We start from the raw sequence: 23,789 nt of genomic DNA on the forward strand, positions 1-23,789 counted from the left end.
ACCTTTTTTTTTTCATATCCTAACAGAGCCTTTTCTTAAGTCTGATCTATTAGGGAAGTCTTTGCAGGGGGGGGATTTATAGATGAGGAAAAAATATATGGGAAATAAAAAGTGTTGTGGTGTTTGATTTAACAAAGTGGGGAAAGCAGTCACTCTTAAATGCACCACTGGTCTGATCTTTAACAAGCCTGTGGTTCAGGAAAAAAATTTCACTCTAGTTCTTTAGAGAGCATTATTACAATAAGTTTTATGAATTTCAGTTCTCTAACAAATTGAGATTCTGTTAATCTCTCCCCCCCCCCCCCCCCCCCAAAAAAAAACGCTACTCCGATTCCGAAGAGGCTGACATGGCCTGTCGTTGGCCCTGGATAATACTAAATAAATTCTTGCTAATTAACGTTTCTGGTCATTGGATATAAGTTGTAGAACTTAGAGAAGTTATAATCTGTTAGATCTCTATACAATATCAGATAAATATTTTGCTTTTAGTGAAACTTATTACACATTGCTAATTTAGAAGATTGCCACACTACGAAGAAATGAAATTTTACAGGAGAAGCGTTTGAAGTTGAACTCTTCTGGCAATTTGTATTAAGAAAAGTAAGTTTGCTGTGCTCTCCAGTGGTTAATATTAGAACAAAAAATCCGCCATTATTTTCCAAAGAAGATAACTTTCTTTAAAGGAGTTTAAGCGAAAAAAAAATAAAAATAAAATTAAAAACTTCGTATTGTGGCAGTCTTCTTTAAAACAAGCGACATACAGATGTTGATTGCATCAATTACTATCTTTTTTAAATCTATTATTTTTTACATTGAAAGATGCATTTCCTTATTATGTTTTCACTTAGAAAAATGGTCAACAGTAAATAAACAAAAACAATGACTTAAGATATGGATTTTATTTAAGGCATACATACATTTTATGAATTAAAATGTACAACACACTAAAGTTCAATGACAGAAATGTTACATTTACAAAACTTGAAAACAATATTTGAATAAAAAGAAACTTTGGCAAAATTCAAATATTAAAAGCCTAAAACTTAAGAATTTATTAGTTTTTGTAAAAAGATTTAAAACATTGGACTGTAATCAAAATATCAGAATTTCAAGTACAGGAATTCTTTCAGATCGCTTCCAAAAAAAAAAAAAAAAATCTAGAAGAAAGGGCCTGGTCCCTACAAATTTTTACACGCAAGTTTTATGCTGAAAATAGACGCTATGCACGGAGTCATTTTCTGTGAAAATAGTCCAAACTTTCTGATCACATCAGCACTCCCGTGTCGGGCATCACACATCCAAGTTGTGCTTGGCATAAAATAACATGAAAGTTGAAAGATTTTAGTCTAACAAAATCCTAGCACACTCAGACCGATTGGTATCCTCTTTGGCGACTTCTTCGGCGTCCCACAAGATAAGCGATTAAAACAATAACAATCAGAGCAACCAAGGCACAGCCTACAGCAATGGGCACAGCATCTCCAACTTTGTCATCTGCCTTGCATGATTCAGCTGAAAAGAGAAGGATTAATAGTTGGAGGATATTTTGTCCATCTTACATAATTAAAAACCGAGTGTAATTATCTATGTCAGAGTTACTTCTCCCGAACACCAGTAAACTGATTATCAAACCAGGTGTCAACAGATTTGTACTTTTCCCGTTTTTTATGTTTGGCTATTTAACATAATCCTCCGATAATAATTAGTGTAGATATGGATTAAAAACTATTAATTAGGGTACTAGATTTTGACATAAAATCCCTACTTTTCAAAGGCTTTCCTACATTTATTTTACAGTGCTTCATCTCAACTTTCCGCAACAATGCTTTTATTAAAATTTGTAGCGTGAAGAAAATCATTGAGATGTGTTGCCATTTTTTTTCTTGAATATGAAGAAATAAAATTCTGGCTTTTGTTTTGAGGCTTTCCTGTAGTGGGGGGGGATTTAAAAATTTTCCTTTTTGGTTATTTTCACCCAATCTGGCGCAAACTTTCACCATTCTTTTTCCAAACCTGATTGTTGGACACGCGTCACGAGACATCACTTTTATCTCGGGGTGCATCGTGCAAAGCCGGGCGATGAAGCTAGTTGATCAACTAAAAGTCCAAGATGTTCTGGGATGAAAATTTAATTCAAAAACATCTGCAAGGTGATAAAACTACTAGCAACCAAGATGTGTAAAATAAAAAGGTAGGACACAGATCCCTAAGTTCCAAGTGTACATCAGGGGAATAGTGGATTGGAGTAAATTTTCTGAAGACAGTGAAATTTTCGGAAACTATGAGGAAGAATAATATTGCAGCATAAAGCTTATTTGATCATACTTCATTTAACAAATATTTGTTGTTTGCGCTGTGATATTTGCTTAAATTTCAACTTACCAGAACCAAACTTATCCTCATGATCCTCTCTAAAAGCTTGAATGTGGATGTATTTAATTTCCATTGTAACATTTGGGGCAAGTTTAACATCATCTGTGGATTTGCATAGATAAGAATTACCAAGTGACACAGAAAATAATTTCTCATCACTACGAGCGGTATCTGAAAATTAAAAAGAAAAAAAAATATTTAAAAGACTGCAAAACATTGTGACTGCATGCGATTACTTTAAATGATTATAAATGAAATTACCTCCATGTTCAGGCAAGTTGTAGGTCAAACTAATATTACTGACAGCGGCTTTACCAGAATCCTTTTCAAAAACAAATGTAAGTTCATACACTGGGAGTATAGTCAAAGAACCAGGTTCAGACAAAGTCAATGCCTGAGTATTGTTTGTGACCATGCAGTTGCCTGCAGAAGTTGCATTGGGAGATAAAGCAATGTAATTTTCCTCTCCCTAAAAAGAGAAGGGGAAATGCACCAGTTAGTAAAAAATAAAATTTTTGAAATAAATACTGCCCTGAGCAGGTATTGGCAGTATCTACAAATTTATTTCAATTCCTTGTCATCTGCTCTTACTTCAACTTTATAAGCATGCTTAAGTAATTTCCATTTAAATTTTTTTTGACCAGAAACCTCCCTATTTTAACTTTTAGTATTTTATCGATATTAGTCGGAACTCTTATTTCTTCAAATATCACAAAACCCATTTATTGTAGATACTGCCACTGATATGCTCACAGCAGGATACATATAACTTTTGTTTATATTGATACTGCATATATCTAATTAATATAAGCATGAGATGCTTCAATTAAATGACTACAATATGTTAAACTGCATTCTATGAAACTATCAGATCATTGCTATATTAGAAAAAGAAAATTTCTTTAACACTTCTAGGTCATGGTTAGGGGTCACACCTCACCACGGAAGTGAAAAAAAGGGGGGGGGGGGGCAACCAAAATATTAGCATCTTTCGCCACCCTGCAATCACTCTCCTCCTCTATCCATGTTATCATTATACCTTTTATTTCAAAATTTAAACACAACATATCTTCACCATGAGGAGTACTGCCTCTAGTGCTGTGTAGTTATAGTGGTTTGACACTGACCCAAGTAGAAGACTAAATTTATTAACATTTGCAATAGTCTTTTTCTTTTGAAATTTTATAATTGTAAGGAGAATTTGTCCTTAGGCTATGAGTTATGGATGAATTAAGTTGTGAATGAAAGCAAGGGGGGCGTGCACAAGGGATGGGGGAGAAGGGATATCTGTTGGCCGAGTCTCAGCCTGAAGGCGGCCTGAGAGTCTTAAAATGAGGGGTTTAATATATGCAGGGATGTAGGTGTAAACAATATCGAGGGAGGCCCGCAAAAGTCTTTTTGTAACGAGCCCCAAAATTCCTGTGCACACCCCCGAATGAAAGTAGGAATAATAATTTTAAGATATCGGAAAACATTCTTAATATAAATTAAATAATTTCCTGTGTATAATTTACACTTCATTATACAATTAACTTTAATGGCATCAATTAGTTTTTAACCTTGATTCAAACGTAATGTTTAGAAACAATTTAAAAGCTAATCTAGCCCAGTAAAATTAGGCCAAAAATAGGGTCTATGAACCAAGTTTATAATTAGCTGAATTTTTCAGGATTAGTTCTTGAACATGTGTAGAATAAACCCCGAAAAGTCCCCAAGTAAGCTTCTATCCAAAATGACGAATTGAAGATGGCCCCCTAGTACTTTTTGCTTCCTTTATATCAATGCTAAAATGGAAGATTTTTCAGTTCTGAAAAAACTGTAGGTTCTAGAAGAAATATTGTCTCAATACATAACCTAAAGTAACCAATAAAAAATTTGTTTTGACACCAAAAGCTGAAATTTCTGTGTTCTATGTAATATGCTACAAGATAAATAATTTCTGATATTTTTTAAAAAATATTTCTCCTGATGTCTTAATAGTTATTCTTCGATTATGAAAATGCTCTACTCTGAATTGATGCTTGCGTTTTACCGACATTTCCCCATAGAAAGTGATAAACATATCAGATCTGCACATTGTGTTTTTTTGTCTGAAATGCAAAATTTTCCTTTTGAAAATTCAATCCTGATCTGTTTAGCTTCTTTAAACTACCTTAAATTGTAAAATGGTTCCAAATTTATTTTTTGACACAAAGTGAGAGAAAAAACCTTACAGTTACAAAAATAAAGTCAAAAATGGGTCAAAACTTTTATTTTTAATAAAAAGATCATTTTAAAATCGTACTTTGTACATTTTAGGTAGCAAATATAGATCAAGAATGATTTTTATTTGTTTTTGTATTTTGAATTACGTTTCTACATAATTATGTGACAATGGAAAAAAAAAGTCTGAAAAATGACTGCATTCAACTTTAGAAAGTTCTTTTTGGGGAAGTTAAACTTCCGAAGAAAAAGGGGTTATTATTAACCTCCTAGGCGGCGGCCATGTTTTTCTAGATTTTTTTATAGGTGTCATCACCGAAATACCATGTGAACCCATAAAGAGTGTCTTTTCTCAAATACCTCGGATTAACAAGCTGGAGTGGCTACTGGGGAAGAGGAAAAGCCGCCACAAATATATATTCGTTGCTTGTCGTTTTCAGTAAGAAAAAGTTAACATATTCGTAGCCTGCTGCTTTTAATATAAAAATAATTCCGACTATATTTGGTCTCGCCGCCAGGAGGGTTGGGAGATGGGTGTTGGGTTTAGTCTTCCATAACTTTTCTCCAAGATTGCTGCTGTTCTCAAATCAAACGATAATTTACGAGATCTTCAATATGAATTAGCACCTTACCTACCCTTGATTTTTGGCCAGCGGAGATATGGTTACCAGACAACACTCAGACAAACAAGCACAGAAATTAAGACTGCCACAAGACTAAGACATAAAATAAATACTTACATTAATATTAATTTTGAACAAAACTTCAAGTTCCGCTTTAATACAAGTTACATTTCCCTCAGTAACATTCCAAGATCCTTTGGATGTTGGTGGAGGTTTTGGTGCTGATGTTGTAGGCGCTTCAGACGTTGTTGTGGGAACATCAGGCGTCGTCGTGGGGACATCGGGCGTCGACGTGGGGACATCGGGCGTCGTCGTGGGGACATCGGGCGTCGTCGTGGGGACATCGGGCGTCGTCGTGGGGACATCGGGCGTCGTTGTGGGGACATCAGGCGTCGTTGTGGGGACATCGGGCGTCGTTGTGGGGACATCGGGCGTCGTTGTGGGAACTACAGAAGAAGTTGTGGGCTCATCTTTCTCTCCTTCATCTGTCCCAGAAATTGAAAGCACACCTAGCAAAAAGACAAAGTTTTAAATATGAATTTAGCAAACTTCCAAGCATCCGGGGAATTGACTAGCACTGCTATTTTGCCCAGGTAGCAGAAACTGCGAAACGCGCGTCGCAGATTTTTCAGAGGCCTGCAAATAATTTTACCAAAGAACAAAAAGAAAGAAAAAATTAATAAATGAAAGAAAAAAAAAGGAAATACAACTTGGCAAAGATCGTTTTTTAACCGGAAAAGCGATGGATGTTTCAGCATTTCAGCTAGAAACATAGTTGCCATATTTTGTCATTCACAAGATCGAAGTAGATAAGATGCTTAAGTGCCAAAGTTTTCAAAAACAAAGCAGAATTGGATGTTTTATTTTTTAACTGCAAACTAATGAAAATTACTTAAATGTGCAGCAAATCGCTTTTTTTCTCTCCTTTTTTCAAATAATTTTCTTGAGAGATGAACATTTTATGCTTAAAATTTCACTTTATCCTCACTGCTTTGCAAGCAAAAGCACTAAAAACTGTTCAACTAAAGTGTAGTCTCATGAAGATTTTTATTTTTGAATTATATTTTTCAACAAATTCAGAAATTTATATCTTAATTTTTGGCGTAGTCGTCATGTTTGATCATTACCAAGATGTTGGTACAAAAGACTCTTTAAGGGCCTTTGTTTTCATAAACGGAATTTAATGTTTATTGCAATGAAAACTATTGAAAATTAGGCAAAATGTGCCATTTTTTGCGATTATTCTTAATTATCGACTTGAAAAATGCAAAAGTTTATCTTTAGAACATTATCTTATCTTCATTGCTTTAGAGGCTAATGTGCTAAAAACTGACTATTTCATCTAAATTGTAGTTTACAGTCAGATCCCGCTACAACGCGATCCGACTTATGTGAAATGGATATAACGAGAGTTTTTCATGAGTATTGAATTTTTTATTGCGGACACAAATTCCTCGCCTGCAACATGAATTGTTTAGAAAATTAGCAGCTGAGCTTCAAAATGGGCTTCGTTGACACTAAATTTTGGTATTGTGAATGGACTTTCATCCCTTTAGCATCACTGAAAGCGGAAGTTCACCCACTGTATTTTAGTCTAAACAACGCTTTGCTTTAGTTTATACAAATAACCGCTCCCATTCTTGACTTTTTTTTATTTTACATATGAACGTTGATAAAATATATTCTGATAACATTCTGATCGTGCTGAATAAACCTTCATTTTTTAAATTATAAATACATTTACTATATCTATACTGTTAAGTGCTATAATAATGCTGTAGTGTACAGTATACTATAAGTACCATACTGCTTTATTTTAAGTTTCTCTCCCCCATTAATCATTGATTTTGTGCTAAATTACAGAATTTTATGTTCTTTGTAAAAGATACTGCAATATATAGTTAATAAATGGTTGGAAACAATATGAGGGGTGTTTACAAACGTTTGAATTTATTGGGTATGCTCATAAAAAAAATAACTAAACATACCTTGTTCCACAACGCGAAATTCCGACTTACGTGAGGCGTCTTGGAACGCATCCCTCGCATAAGTCGGGACTCGACTGTATAAGGATTTTGAATTTACTACTACTTTTATGTAACAAATTCAAAAATCTATTTTACTCATGATTTTTTCGCGTAGAAGCCATGTTTGGTCATTTGCAAGATGGAAATAGATGAGCCTATTGCCTAAGTGTCCAAAACAGAATTGGATTTTTACCTCCCTCAAAACAAACTATTGAAGATAATATAAAATGTGCAATGAATCATGTTTAAAACATTCATCTAAAATGCAGTTTCCTGCCAACTCCTCATTTACTAATTTATTTATTTATTCATTTATTGAAAAAATAATTCAAAGATTCCAAGACACCCCCTATTTTTTTAGACCTACTAGTAGTATTGTGCTGTAAAAGTTTTAGCTTCTGACTCAAATTTTATGAGGGCGCTCAATGACCCCTTTATTTAACATTAGCCGTAGAATAGAAAAAGTCAAATTTAGAAACATTTCATTTCCTCAGCTTTTTTTTTTGTAAATACTTATTTTATTGCAATGTATATGCATATTACTAGTGTATATCATAATATGTAGTATTGTTTTTTCAGTTCAATGTACTTTTTTAACACCCCTCCCCAAAGGTATGAAGTTTAGAGGAGGGGGTTGAGAACCCTCTTTCAGTTGAAAAGTTTAAATAGGAAGCTAAAATTTTTCCAGTATCTTACTATCCACAAGTCTAAAAACATAGAGTGGTGTCCTGTTATCCAGGAGAAACTTTTTTACATGTATTTTTGCACCACCTTAATGTACTAACAAAGTGAAACAAATCACTGTAATAAAGAATTAAGAAATAACGTAAATATAGCATATCTTCTTTTCAATCGCAAGGAGCCACTGCCTTACATCAAGTGAAACAAAGGCCAAATAAACAATTGTGACATCTGTCACACACATAAAAAAGTCTATTGCTAATAGTCTGAACTAAAAACTTACGAAACCTAAACCTTTAATTATTGACACCCACCAATCTAGTCCAGTACATTCACTGCGCTTTTAAACTCGACTTAGGCCTGCAAAAAAAATCATGCATCTTTTAGCTCTACATATTTCTCCTATTTGCTGCTCATAAAGCAGGGGTGTCCCCCCACCCCCCCAATGTTTCTGAATGCCTTTGCGCGTTTTAATTTTTTACCCTCTTTTTTATTTACCTATTTATTTTGAATCATTGTTTTAAAAGAAAAGTTCTGCTCTCCACCAATGAAATACACAAACACAGAATAAATGAATAAAGTAAAACAAATAATTTAAATAAAAATAAATCAATAAATGAATTTAAATCAATGAATGAACTCAAAACAAAAAATTGAAAAATCCCACAAAAATTTTGCTGACGCAACTTGGGAACCCCTGCCATAAAGTAAAATTTTGAGCAATGATCACAAAACTGATGTGCAGATTTTTTTAAAAAATCTGATTACTTTTATTTTTAAAGAAAGAAGCGCTCTGAAACAGTCATTAAAGATAACTACCAAAATACTAAAAGATTAGTGATACTCCTGTAAAAAAAACTTACTAAATTTAAAATTGTGTAATGAACTAAATTTACAGAACAAAACTGTTTAGAAGAAAACGATTTCATTAAATTTAAACTAATATAAAACATGAAAAGATTATAGCAACTTATTAAGAACCTCGATCACACTCGCAGTGGCAGACAAATCAATGTGAGCCGCATACTCAAAGTAGTAATAACTTCAGAATTCAGTTATTAGAAAAAATAGTTTCAGTAAGTTACCGCCCTATAGCTAGGGCTAAGGCAAAAATACATGAAATACACCGCCAGCTCAGTCATTCCAGTCGAGGACTGCAGTTACATGTTTATTAGCACTCATCAGCCCGGCGTAGGAATTGACTGAGCTGGAGGTTAAAAACCTCTTGAGGTTTACTTTAGGGATTTCTATTGGAGAATATTGTTCGGAAATCTTAAACTATTATTAGAGATGTAAAATTTCCGAAAATTTGTAAGTGGTGGAAAAAACGGGTTTTTTTCGGGAAAATTTGGAAAAATGGAAATTTTGATTTCTTTATGAATAAAATTAGGGTTTCTTAATAGCTCTGTGTTTCTTGGAACATATTAAGGGTTAAGCATTAAAAAATATATGCTATCCACACATCTTCCTTTTCTGCTTGACAGAAATACACATAAAGGTAAGATTAATTAGAAAAAAACCTTTTTGTATTACAACTGAGAGCTTTCATGGTCAAACACCAGAAATAAGTCTAGTCGTCATTCAACCATTAATATTGGGTACTGTGTGTCTAATCATAAAATTTACATTTTATATTTTAGATAAAATACTTGCTATTTTAAGTTGTTTAACCAAGTAGAACGACAGTTCGTTTGCTTGTTGTGCCCCGGCAAACAGTATTTGAAACGGTATGTCGTTTTGAGTGGCTTGGAAATGATCGTCGATGTCCGGAAAGTTGACAAAATGAGCAATGAACATTCGAGTTAATCGTCAGGTCATCCAAAAGTGAGTTCAATGAAATCCTTGGGTTTCCACGAGAGCAGTCGTTCGTAAGATGGGAATTTGACCGATAAGTGCAACTAAGAGAAAAAAAAGCTCAAACAGAAGTTATACGAGTTCCAAAAAGTTCAGGCATTTGTTCCTCAAAGATGCCAAAAACGTTTGAGACGAGCCGCAAGGCTACGCTGAAAGATTCAACCAGCTCATATCCCCCAGAACAATAAGAATCGGTTTGTAGCCAAGCACCTTAAAAATTTTTAAATATCACCAAAATCCAAAGTCAGGCTTGGTCTGTGATGGAATCAGCACAAGCAAAAAAAATCTCTAGCTTTTTGTGGATGAGGGCTGTAAAATGAATCCAAAAGTGAAGTAGAATGACATTTTAGAAGTTATTGTATTTCTGTGGGCCTAAGAGCACTTCAGCAAGGTGAACTAGACATTTTCCTTGAACTCCACACCGATTCATATAGGCAAAAAGATAAGAGTGGTGCAAGGCACATTTTTTTTGACATGATGTTATCTTTTAAGTGAATGCTCTACTCGCTAGATCTCAATCTCATTTATTACACTGTATGGCCTATTTAGGAGTCGAAGGTCTACCCTAAACTACATGTAAGTTAGAACTCTCTAAACCAATTGCTTTATAGGGTATAGGATTAATTAAAGGACTTGTGGCCATTGAATGAAAAATTCAATAAGCAGTTGCATCCCTGTATTAGTGCAAAAGGCTGCTAGTTTGAAACCAATTAAATTTATTGATTGCTCTACTCATATTATTATTTTTTGTTTTGTTAATGTATTCATTTTTAATAAAGTTGCATGGAAAATTGCTTGCCCGTTTTTTTTGTTGCTGCACCCTGTACATTTGATTCACAGTCAGCAGAAACAGTTTTGTGGTTGATGTTATGCTTGTTTGTTTCATGAAGAAGGAAAATAAATTCTTCACTAAGGTTATTGGTTAAGCTTTCTTACAAAAGTATTGTTGCTGAAAGTTTCAATCAAAACCCTGAAAAGTTGAAAAAATTCAATTTTTTTTTTCAATTTTTCCGAAGTGGAAATTTACTCCTTCGGAAAAAAACGGTTTTTCCCGTTTCTTTCGGTTTTTTTGGCTGTTTTCATCTCTAACTATTATAAAAAATACAATATGTAAATGGGTCTTGGTACAAATAATCAAAGAAATAATTTACTGTGATGGTTTAGACATTAATTACAAATAACCAAGACTAAATTCTTGCAAATTAAATTCCTCATAATCATAGCTATTTACTATAAATAAAAAATAAAAGTAAAATCACGCATTCTTAAACATGGAAAGTATTTTGCAGTATCTACAAATAAATAAGTCTGATGTACACTATACCACTTTAAAAATCAAAAGATCAACGCATATTTTGTTTAAAGATTAAAAAAAAAAAAATTACAAATCATGTAATTTATTTATCTAATGCAACAATTATAGAAACAGGACAAGTAGGTTTTAAGAAAATCATAATGTTTTCTATTGTAGACATTTCTCCTGGTTTAATGCATTTAGGAATACCTTTTTTCATATATAAATAAAAAAAAATCATTTTAATTAAAAGCCTCGGTACAAACTTAAATGAAAACATTCTTTTAACATATTTTAATAATGAAGACTGCAATAAAAATTAATGTTTATTGATTCTTTTACCATTCATAAATAAGACTTCTTTTATTATATTGGGATAAAAAAGTTCTTTGAAAGGTGAAAATTTGGCATTAAATTTTTATTTTATAAGAGCACAGAATTACATGAATGATTTCCGTTTTCATAATTTTATACATTTTCTTTTCTTGCTCTGACTGCATCTTCTATCAGGGATGCAAAAAGTGTGCAGGTATAAGGGCAATTTTTTGCCTACTCAAATCGTTCTTGGACTTTAGTTATATTTTTTCTCTTGTCATTTAATTATTCTAGTGTTAAGATACTTTTACACTATGCATTGCTTCAATAGTACATAATCTATCTCAATAAATAAATCTTAATAATAAAGTAATCAAGCAAATAAGTTAGTATATGAAATTTTGGTTGAAATCTGCTTTTTGGACTATTTTGAAATGCAAAAGACTGAAAAATAATGATAATTAAAAATTATAAAATAGCTACTTGGATTTTTTTTCCCATGTAATTTTAGAAGAACTTAGTCTGCCCTGTATACTTATGTACCTAATAGAAAAGCTGCATAGATAAAAAAAAAAATTTAATTCCTCCCTTTAGCATCACTGAAAGCGGAAATTCACACAATGCATTAAGTCTAAACAACGCTATGCTTTATTTTGCACAAATAACTGCTCCGATTCTTAATGTGTTTTTTTCCCCTTCATTCTACATAATGAACATTGATAAAATGGAATGGCTCCCAAATGCGCATTTTCATTTTAAGTTAGTGAAAGTGGAAAGAAAAAGAGAAAGTTTCTGAGCATTAAAGAAAAGGTCAAGATTCTCGATATAATTGAATAATTAAAAAGTGCTTCAAAGGTAGCACAACAATTAGGTATGAGTGAATCTTCGATATGTTCCATTAAAATTAGAGACTTACCGAGTACTTGGTAACTACTCTGTAGTCGGCCAATTTACAGAGTAGTTGTAAAAAATTGAATATTGTTTAAAGCAGATTTTATAATTAATAAAATAGTGCAAGCACATACCATTTTGCAATCATTTACAATTAAAATTTACAAGTCAAATTCAAATTTTGAGAATAAAGTAGTTTGTTACGCTTCAATGGAGTAAATCTTATATTTTAATGTCCCAAAGTTAATGAAACTTATTTATTAAAAATTGGGCAAAAAAAAGTTAAGTACAGAAAATATGAAATTTTTATATCATTAAATAGATTTTTGCCACAAACAAAATTATTTTTAAGGAGCATAAAAATACGCTTTCTTAAAAAATAAAACAACGTTAAAAGCACGAATGTGCATGAACACTGCAGACATGTGTTTTGGCATTACAAGGAATACTGTTTTTCAATGCACAAAATGTGAGTTTATGGTTTTAAAGACATCGGACAAAAGGATTTTTTTACATTCATTAGCTCACATTTTATGCACTGAAAAAGATGTTCCTTGTAATGCAAAAACGCGTGTCTGCAGTGCTCCTGCACATTTGTGCTTTTAACATTGCTTCATTTGCTTTAAAAAATTATTTACGTTTGGCGGACTAGAAGTATAGATTGATATAATTTGTTTTAATCCCAACTTGATTAATCCTACCTTTTATGTGTTTGTTTAATTATTTTTAATTTAAAAAATAACATTTGTAAAATTATTGACACAAACAAAATCTTTTAAATAATGCGTACAGTTAAATTCTAGCTGGAATTTTGTTTAAAAACTATTATTTGGACATTGAGGTTTATACTGCTATTCTAATGTGTTCAAAATTCGTCATGTGTGTGTCGGTGGTTCTTCTCAAAGCATAGTAATTGGAACTCGGTAACTCGCTACTCGGCCGAATAGTGAAAGACCGAGTACTCGGTCAAAGTGCTACTCGGTACGTCTGTACTCAAAATTCAAGAAAAGGAAATCTGTAAAAGTTTAGAACTTAGCTTTAATACTGAAGCTGGCGGAGTAGTGTCTGAGGAGCAAATACAATCATGAAAATGGAAGCTGCTCTTTCAGTCTGGCTAAAAGAAGTCAGAAAGAGGGGTGTTCCCACACTGCATAAACCATCATCTGCATCATTTTAAAAACTATAATTAAGTTTACAATATCTACTGTTCAGTGCTATTATGATGCAGTTATGTACTTAATGTAAGTGCCATACTGTTTTAATTCATGTCTCTCATTGATTATTGATTTTGTGCATCATAACTAATTTATGTTAAATAGTAACGCTTTTTCTAAAATACAGAAAAAAGTCTGCTCTTTATAAAAGATACGGTAATATATAGTTGAGAAATGGTTTGAAACAATTTGAGGGGTCACACATGTCTGAAATAATTGGGCATGCTTATAAAAAATTTCTATTCCACAACGCAAAATTTCGACTTGCATGAGTGGTCTTGGAATGCATCCCTTGAGTAAATCGGGACTCGACTGTACCTCCAAGTTTTTATCAAGTCCTGATCCCTTTGTCTTTATTCCATGTGAATTATTCTTAATAGCTCGAAGTTAACTTCCTTTAACTCTCAAGTTTTTTTCAAAATTGACTGGAAATTTATTTTGAAAGAACAAAAACAGTAATTCTATGAGAGAAATTCTTTTACCTTCGCTTGCAATTCCTGCACAATTGACATCTAAAGCAAGGAGAACACATGTTGAGCCAACGTGCGATAAAGGAGTTACATGTGCGGAAACAAATATAGCTTGTTTCCTTTTGTTGTACTATACTATTTACAGACACGTTGAGGGACTACGAATCTGCTTTTTAAGCTGTCAAGTAGTCAAGTCAACTCTTTGTACCTTTATTCAAAGGCTGACCTATGTTAAGATAGGTTCCCCTTTACTTTTTACTTGTAGTTCAATCACTTGCTGATAAGTTTCCGAGAGAGAGCGTTCTTTACAAAAAAAAAAAAGATATCTGAACGAAAGCTAAAAATATTGGATTTAGAAAATAAAGTAAATTTTATTTATGACTTTGAAAGGAATCCAACAATGAAAAAGAAAGATACTGTACTGAACCATGGAATACCTGCAAATTAGTCTATCAATGATATTAAAAGAGAAAGTGCAAGAAACTAATTAATCCATGAATCCGAATTTGAAACGAATGATTGAAGCTGTAGAAGAATGTAGAATCAGCTCTATTCAAATGGTTCCAGCAATATTGAAATCAAGACCACGCCATTCCTATACGTGGGTCTTTGCTGCGGGAGAAAGCAACGAAATTTTGCTATATTATTGAACATAGAAAACTTCTAAGTTGGTGCTGGATTGCTAGAGAAATTCATGACCAGACACAACTTTGTCTTCAGAACTCTTCACTGAGAAACTGTGCTTATTCTGATTAAAAGCTTTTAAGTTCAGTAATTTTGTCTGTTATATGTACATATTAAAATATTCAATGGTTTTTAATATTGAAATGTCGAAAACTGAAACTAGCAATAAGTCGAACTTCCGATAAGTCAAAGTTTTTCATCAGTCCCTTTAGATTCGAGTTATCGCGAATTGACTGTACGTAAAAAAAATATATACATTTACTTCATAAATCTGAACTAATTTTTTAAGAGATAAAAATTGATGCTTAATTTTTCGACTATAAGTGTTAAAAGTTTTGAAATAGAAATGACTGGGTATTCTTCAAGCAGGGTTGGAAAGGTTTTGGGCACTACGGTAAAAACACTTGTGTCCAAAACTATCTTTTTAGAAAAATTGTATTCTTTAAGAAACCATCTAAAATCAGAATAAAATGTATCAAAGTAATGTTTCATATTGAACATTTATTCAATGGAGAACATTCAACTTATTTATGCAGCTGATTTTAATCTAGTTGCATAAAAGTTGAGTTCTTGATAAAAATTTCAGTTTGTATGCGTTAGTTCATCATCATTTATTTATTTTTTGATAATAACCAACTTTCCTTATGTTTATGCATGTGTGCAAATGAAAGCAGGGTTGGCAATGTTTTTACCATCCTGTTCTTCAATCCTTGTATCAGGGTTGTAAGAGTTTCGGCCAGTGGTGGTTTTAACCATGGATAAAACCGGTTTCAACCGGCCGGGATAAAATCAGTTTTATCCAGTTTTGGCCGCTTAGATAATTATCAAATTTTAAATGAAAACCAAATAATTTATTAAAAAGAAATACAAAACAAACAATAATCATCTTTCATTATTTATCTAAATAGTGTGTTTTAGTTTGTAGAAATTACAGCATGTTTAGAAGATAACGTTTGCATGAAAAATATGCAGTAACATTAAAAAAATAATAGAGTGAAACATTGTAAGTTGAATAGATAGATTTTAATTCTCACACACAAATGTACAAAGTATTTCAAGTAATTTTGAAGAATAAATGAGAGCAAAGAAAAAAAACTTCTTTTAGAAACATACATAGGCATTTTTTAAAACAAAACTAAAGGTACAAGGGGGAAATACTTTTGTAAATTAAAAAGCAACACTACTGAAAAGTTACTATACTTATGTTACAGGCTGTTTTGTATTCCTTATGTCTTTTGATTCAGTTGTGAGCAATTTCATTTATTAATTTTGAAGAAAGTTGAAATTTGTACACTACTATTCAGGGGCGGATCTAGAGGGGGGCCATGGGGGCCATGGCCCCTCCCAAAGCCTTGTGATTGTAGGAATTTTTTTAAGGAAGAAAAAAGAAAAAAATATTGTGAGAAGATAACAAAATTTAACGCATGTATTTTACTGAAAAAGTATAGGCCTTAATTGGGAGATAAATTATATCCCTATCCTCAAAACAAAACTTTTATTTCCAAAATTTTTCTCCATCTTTTGCATCATTTCTTGATTCCAACTACAGACACTTGGACGATCTCTAAATGCTGCGGTTCTCAGAGTATACCTATTGTTCACAAGACCAAAGAGAGCCTAAATTTTTGTTTTTATGGCTTTAATTTCGAAACTAGGAGGAGAACCCCCTTTTCCCATGCCCTTTCACAAATGCCTTGATATGTAGCAAAAAATTGCATTTTAAGTCTTTTATTTGGAAAAAATGTCAACGGAAACTAGCTTATCCAGCCCTTATCACTTAACTTGCTTAAAAGCAACTTAAATGAATTTTTTTGGGACTTCAGTTACAAATGAGTTTTGACGGGACCCCCTCCCTCCCTAGTTTATATTGTGATAATAGCTTTAAAAGGAAGTTTTTTGGAGGAGCTCACGAATCTTCCATCCCTTTCTAAAATATGTATAAATATAGTTAAAAACCGAACTTTTAGAGCCTCAAAGGCAAAATATTTCCAGCAAGGAAGGATTCTAATCACCCTCACACTTCTTTTAATGTAAGCAAACATTACCTAAAGGTGCATTTTTAGGCTTTACAACTGAAGAGTTAGAAGAGCACCCCTCCTCTTCTAACTTCTCAAATGTATAATGACAGAATAATTTGGTTTCTAAGCTTTATTTTCAAAAAGTATTTTGGGGCCAGCGTCCGAAACCTGACCTTTCTCCGTACATCATCAAAAGTTGACCAAATGCGTTTTTAGTTTCCTAATTTTCAAAAATTACTCGAAAATTTAAATTTTGAAGCATTTTTGAGGGAGATTCCTAAATCCACCCCCTCACCTAATGTCTCGATACCCCGAAAATTGAGTTTTTAAAACTTCATTTTAATAAAATTGCTGGGGAGTTATCAGGGCCCAATTTCCCAAAAGGCAGAGTAGGCAGCTGCCTAGGGCGGCAAATTTACTATTATAATACACATTTTTTGAATTAAGTTTTTATTCTTGAAGGTAAAATATTAGCACTCTTTCATTTTCCAGAGACAATTTTTTCTTGTAATTTAATAATGATTACTCTCACACATCTTATGAAAGTCAAATGTTTTTCAATCATGGTATTAGCCGAATGGTCATCAAAATTTGCCGAATAAAAATTTTTTTGGGAGATAACTGTGATCGGGGCGCCTCAGAATGTGAAACGCCATCATTTCTTCATAAGTTTGACAGTTTTAATCTGGAGAACAATTTTTAACGTTTTTCTGAGTCAAGGATATTTTGCTTCTTTTAGGGTAGGGAGGGGGCGGCAGATTTCAAATCTGCCTAGGGGTGGCATGGAGCTTAATTTGGCCCTGGGGAGCTTGTTCAAAAATTTCGGATAGCCCCCTCCCAAAACAATTGGCTGGATCCGCCACTGCTACTATTGTTATAATAATGTAAATTACTTCACTAATATATTTAACTAAAATTACTGTGCTTAATTAAAAAACTTCCAACTAACAGATTTATTAGTTGCAAAACACAGATCTCTCACATACATACAAATTAGAAGTGTATTTTTATGTAATTTAATTTTGGCCAGTTCTATGGTGGTTAAATCCAGTTTTGGCCAGTTTTAACTGGTTTTAGTGGCCTGGATAAAATCAGTTTTGTCCGGCCAAAACTTCAACCCTGCTTTGTATCCAAAAGAGTCCAAAACTACTTTTTGAGAAACTATATTTTGTGAGAAAATATCAAAAACAGAACAAGATGTGTCCAAAATTATTTTTTTGACTATTTAATAAATTTATTCAATGTGAACGTTCAAGTATATATATAGATATATATGTAACCTATTTGTGCAGCTAATTGTAATCTAGTTACGTAGAAATCAAATCCCCCCCCCCCCTTCATAAACCAAATTTTTTGACATTTATGAATGAGTGCAAAAGAAAGTGTTCAAAATATAGTGCAATAATTAAATTAAAACTACAATTTTTGGTAGCTACAGAATGTATTATATTAGAAATATGAACTAAGAATAGCGTAAGTTTTATAATATCAGGGGTTTGTCCAGGATTTTTCACAAGGTCCGTTTTTTGTGAAAAATCAAATAATTTTGTGAAAAATGAATTAATTTTGTGAAAAATCAAATTATTTCGCAAAAAAAAAAATTGTTAAAACGAAATTTTAGAATTTAGAGATGGCAGAGACAAACTGCATCAATTAAACTTAAAGTTAAGTGTTTTCCTCTTCTATGTCGAGAATATCATTCTGGAGTGTTTTTTATATCGTTCTGGACATTTAGTGAGGGGGGGGGGGGCATCGCTCTCTCAAGTATCAACATTTATCTACCATTCTACATTATGTTAAATTATACTAGACACATTTCTATACAGTATTTAAAATATATGTTACAAAAAAAAAATAAACAAAATAAAATTCAGACAAGGGTTCAGCATTTCGTTTAAAACTTATAAATTCCGTGATTTTTACAAAAATAAAAAGATATTTTAATTGTTAATAATTGTCACAATAAAGCCTTTCCCTGCATGTTGAATATGAATGTTAAATAACGTAACCCTGTCCGATTTGAACAACATTTCAGACAAAATCCCACAACTCTCTCAACGAAAATATTAACAAGGTTTCATTTAAAAAGCTTGAATCAGTTTTTATTTATTTGCATTTATAATATTCTTTTGATAACACAAAATGGAATGATATTTTCAATTTTATCCGTTTTCTAATTATCATTCCTAATCGGCAATTAAAAGGTTAAACAAACTATTTAACTCTTTGAGGGACGGAGGCTTGCTTTGTTGCAACCACTTTTTTTATATATTTATTATTTCTTTCTTCAGCCAACTGACACAGTGATTTCAGTTAGCTGAAAAAAAAAAAAAGAGAGAGAAGCAAGAAATAAATGGTGTTCTCAAGTGAAGTCGCTATTCCTCAAAGGGTGAAAGCTGTTCGAAAAAATTTTAAATATCGGAAAAGGCGTATTGCCGTTTTTTATCATTATTTTTTTCTTTCTAACGGGGCTGTGTTAGAGGCTTTAGCCTTTTGCGGAACAAGTGCGAATCAACGATATGGCACCCAGTCATTCATATGCCACCATTAAGGCGCGAGTGTGAATGTCACAGGAAAATTTGATGCCCAGTTTCCAAAAGATGCAGACACCTGAGCTCTCTTCGATCCGAAACTGCAAAAGGAATTTAATTTTGTCAAGAGCATTCACAGTCAAAAGACCTAAGGGATCTTTTACATGCCGATTAATGGAATGTATACCTAATGAATTAAATTAAGCATATGTGTAACTTTATTTTAACAAGATGTTAATTTTAACAACAATACATATCATATTTTACGACGCAGGTAATGATTTTTTTTTCTTTAATACGATGTTAGCAAAACACTCTATTGCAAGAAATAGTAAATATCTTTAGCTTGAAGAAAATAAGTGTTTTAAAAAAAAAGCAATATATAAAAGAAAAGCTCAAAAACATTTACTTTGTATTCACTTTTTTTGTTTCTTTGCTTGTAACGCAGTAAATAGAAAAAAAAGCAATATATAAAAGAAAAGCTCAAAAACATTTACTTTGTATTCACTTTTTTTGTTTCTTTGCTTGTAACGCAGTAAATAGCGGTAATTTTCACCTAGTAATTTATAGTTAAATGCACATGCCTGTTTTTTGTTACGTTTAATGCTACCTTCACAATTTACTAAAGATGGATGCATAGATGCTAATTAAATAACTCCTTGGTACAAAGTCAGTGAATAACAATCAGAAAATGTATTCCAATGATGCAAATACAAATATGTTTTATGGAACAACATCGAATAAGATTTTTTTTGTCAATTAAAAACTGTTTTTTCTTTTGGGATGATAGAATCACAATTCAGTGAGATTTAAAAGTAATAATTTCTAATAAATTACTTATTATATGCGTTAATATGGCCGAACTTGTAATTTCATAAACTGATCACAGTAAAATATTCAAGTAATTTTCAATTTCATTTTTCTATAAAATTTTGATACCGTAAAAAGTTTGTTACATCAACTTCAAGTTTTATTTATTCATTTATTTTACCTTCAAACACGAGTTCTTTTTGGACATTTAATATGTTCCATGATCATGCTTAAATATTGGGGGGAAAACATCGGTAAAAAATCTACGTAATTTGTTACTCAGAAAGGAGAGATATGTTAAAAGTAATCTAAAAGTTCAAATAAAATTTTTATCAAAATATAAAATGAATCTGAAATGAACCAATGATCACAAACATGTGTCAGTGTATAATCGTACCTCAATTTTACTTTTTTTAAAAAAAATAACTGGCGGAAAATGCATATGAATTAAAGGTATTTAATTTTGAAAAGCAAAAAAAAATTTTTTTTGCCTTCATTTGATCAATTTTCCCTTAATTTTTATTATTTTTTCGAAATTCCCTGATCAATAAAGTTCCGACTTTTCCCTGATCTGTTGCCGCCCTGAAACTAAATAGAATTATTTTGCGCATGATAACTTTCTATAGTGAGTTCTTGAGTTTGATTTGAGAAAGTACGCTTTTCTAGGTTTATCATTCTTTTTTTTTAAGTTCAGATATTTTGAAAGAGGTCCATAAGTCGACCCTACTTCACTCCAAATGAACTCTGAGCAAGTAATAGAAATCGATATCATTTTTGGGGGGGGGGGGGCATGAGGAGCAAATGACATTCAATCCCTCCCCTAGATTTTGGAAGTATAATTATATGCATTTGTTCGATATTATTCCCAATAATATGTGCTCCACTCTCTACACCCCTTCCCCTGGAAAATTCTTATGGGCCTGGAGGAGACACTTTAATAAATTTAAACTTTTACACTGTGAGCTATGTATAGAAAGGAGGTTGTTTGTAATGCCTCAGCAGAAAAGAAAAACTCATTTTCGTTGAGAGTTGGTGGAAAAAGGAAATGTTTTTGACGCTGTTGCCGTGTTACTTTGGAGTTACCTTCATAGCGTTATTGCGATGGTAACCCAACTTCACACCAATAACTCCTTTTCCAACGAGTTCTCCAAGAACTATCCATTTTCAAAATTAGGTTCAAAGTTGCTCCAGTCGAACTCATCAAAAAGTTAAAGAATTAAACAGCCGTTAATCTATTTTTTTTTGTTTTATTATACATATTTTTATTTAGGAAGGGAAGGGAAGGGAAGGGCAATGGTCATACCTTGCCCTCCTTTGGATCAAATATGGTTTAAATCAGTGGTGTTTAACCTATGGCCCACGTTTTGTTTAGTGCTTCAAATCGATAAGAACGATTAATGACTTACAAATTTGGAGCCAAATATTTAGAAATTAGTTTCTGAAAAACAGATGCATTTAATAAAAGAGGCATAGTAATAAGAACAAAAAATTATTGGCTTTTAATTTTATTTTATTTTCCATATTTTCGCATATTACTTAGAAAATAAAACTTATGTGTTCTGGCAAGCGAGAATCATTTTAATAGGAGGTGTGACCCGGGTAGGAAAAGCTTAGGCACCACTGGTTTAAATCACAATACGAAGATAAAATCTTTTAGATACACAAATTGTAAATAGCATGAAGATTTTTGTATAAGTACACGTCATATTGAAGTCCAGTTTTTTTGGGGGAAAAAATCAATTAGGTAACAGAATATTTTTTGGAGAACTGTGAAAAATTATGTAAAAAAATAAACAAGATATTTGTATGAGCAATTAATATGGCAAATTGGGGATTGTCCCCGGGTTCGTGTCCCCTAAGTAATAACTACAGGCATGCGTAAAATTTGTTTTATCAAGAAACAGGATCAATGCAAAAGCAGGAAATGCCGAACTAATAAGAAATGCGGCTCAATTCTAAATTTGCAGAAATATTTTTCACCCGCATAACACTGAAGATAAATACATGCGGGGCCATTTTCTTAGAAATCACGTGAGTAATACAGTGATTAACAATTATATATGCAAATTTAGTTTCAAAACTTACCGGATGCGAAAAGTACGAAGCAAAGGACTACAGACGGTATCAATTTCATCTTAATCTCAATATTTTTCTTAAATACACAAAATAGTCCACTATGCTAGTTCACACACATGCAACTCGGTGAGGATATCCACAACTTGTGAATGAAAAAAGCAGCTAATAAAGATGTGAACTGCAAGTTTCACTACGAAAATTCTAAAACTTAACACTTAAAATATTCCTATTGCAAAGAAAAGTAGTCGTTAAGGCTTCAAATCACTAAAGAACACAAAAGCACAAATGGATTTTTGGACATCAGTTGTAATGTTGTGACGCAAAAGTCACAAGGGTAACGTCAGCTGATACATTTGATTAAAATTTTTTGAGAGAAAAGTTTAAGGAGAGATAATTTATGTTCAATGATTAATTTTCAGACATTAAGGCGATATGACTGCTCCATAAATTATTTCTTAGGATGTATAATTATGTTTATTCATCAGTTTAAGGACAACCAGAGCATAGTAAAAGAAAATTGGGCAATGAGGAGAAAAGGTTTAAATTTTGACAAGCAATTTGAAAAGTAATTAAATGCTTCTATTATTTCAATATTTCATCAGAAAAGTAATCATTTGCAAACAAAGTGTTTCTTTTTTTCCTACCTGTCTAATCTCATTTTTTTTAAAAAGCATTGCTTACGTTCGACGAGCACAACCGGTAGCGACCGATTAATTAATCACGTGACAACTAATGATCACGTGCTCCAATCAACCAATCAACTACTTAGAATGGTAACCGGTGCGGTAACCGATTGATCATAGAATAATGCGGTTAGTAACCGGTTACTTACCGGTTGACCGGTAAGGTTCGTCGAACGCAAGGTTTAACTGTAACCAAGAATATTGTTGCTGTTGTTTTCTCCTGTGAGCAATGCAAGCTTGAAAAAAAGCTAATTTACAATTTAGAGCTCCCTAAATTGAAAAAAGGTGTGATTTGGGTAATCTTAATGTTACACATGTTTTTCGAAAATTCATATTGTTCGCATTAATTTGTTTTTTCGAATCATTTTTAATAGAATTCATCGGACCAAATAGCATAAATGAATAATTTGTTTCAGAACGAAGAGATTAGTGCTTTCGCCTTCTAAAATTTTGATTTTAATTGTGTGTGGTCACACTATCGAAAAAAAAAAGTATGCCTCATCTGCTGTATGATGTATCATTGGTTGCTTTAAGTGTATATAATTTTTGTTCAATTTAAAAAAAAAGAGGGAAAAAACATAAATTAGCACTGAATAGGATAGGAAACTTTTCCTGTAACCTAGGACAACCGAATGACTGAAATTAACTTAGCCAACGGCTAAAATTTTGAAGTTTGACTACAGGGAGGCCCTAAGAGAGTCGGTCCCAGGACCTAAATGTGCCCTGCACCTTCCCTTTAGGAAAAAAAATGGATCTTTGCTACAAAAATAACCAAAAAACATAAATGAATCCTGCAACTTTAGTCTAAATATTTTCAAAAATTATTTGCTGGCACCAGTGCCGTATTTACGTATGGGCTTACTAGGTTATAGCCTGGGGCGGCATGATTGAGGGGGCGGCACTTTTTTCCCATATCAAAATAAGTAAATACCTTTCTTTTTTAGTTAGCCATAGGAGCGGTCTTTTGTTGGATGATTTATTAATAAAAGCATGGATCATCACTTTTCTGGCATCAATGCTCCTTGTCCTAATCAACACTCAAT

The 23,789-nt window shown here is 32.5% G+C and overlaps 1 protein-coding gene across 1 annotated transcript; it reads right to left on the reverse strand.

The window, feature by feature from the left end:
• Nucleotides 1-884: 884 nt before the first annotated feature.
• On the reverse strand, nt 885-22,475 carry LOC129227455 (lysosome-associated membrane glycoprotein 2-like). The gene is made up of 5 exons (XM_054862017.1): nt 22,073-22,475; nt 5,316-5,707; nt 2,635-2,842; nt 2,383-2,544; nt 885-1,512 (listed from the first exon to the last, which is right to left on the reverse strand). Exons 1-5 carry the CDS (start codon nt 22,119-22,121, stop codon nt 1,367-1,369), a joined length of 957 nt encoding a protein of 318 aa, XP_054717992.1. The 5' UTR covers nt 22,122-22,475; the 3' UTR covers nt 885-1,366.
• Nucleotides 22,476-23,789: the final 1,314 nt, after the last annotated feature.

Source organism: Uloborus diversus, chromosome 8, assembly GCF_026930045.1.
Source record: "Uloborus diversus isolate 005 chromosome 8, Udiv.v.3.1, whole genome shotgun sequence".
NCBI lineage: Eukaryota > Metazoa > Arthropoda > Arachnida > Araneae > Uloboridae > Uloborus > Uloborus diversus.

Excerpts from the sequence above, each read along its gene's own strand:
- LOC129227455 (XM_054862017.1), bottom strand. The coding sequence starts at position 22,121 with ATGAAATTGATACCGTCTGTAGTCCTTTGCTTCGTACTTTTCGCATCC. Across the intron at positions 5,708-22,072 it reads CTTCGTACTTTTCGCATCCG|GTGTGCTTTCAATTTCTGGG; the intron begins GTAAGTTTTGAA and ends TCTTTTTGCTAG. Across the intron at positions 2,843-5,315 it reads TGTTCAAAATTAATATTAAT|GGAGAGGAAAATTACATTGC; the intron begins GTAAGTATTTAT and ends TTCTCTTTTTAG.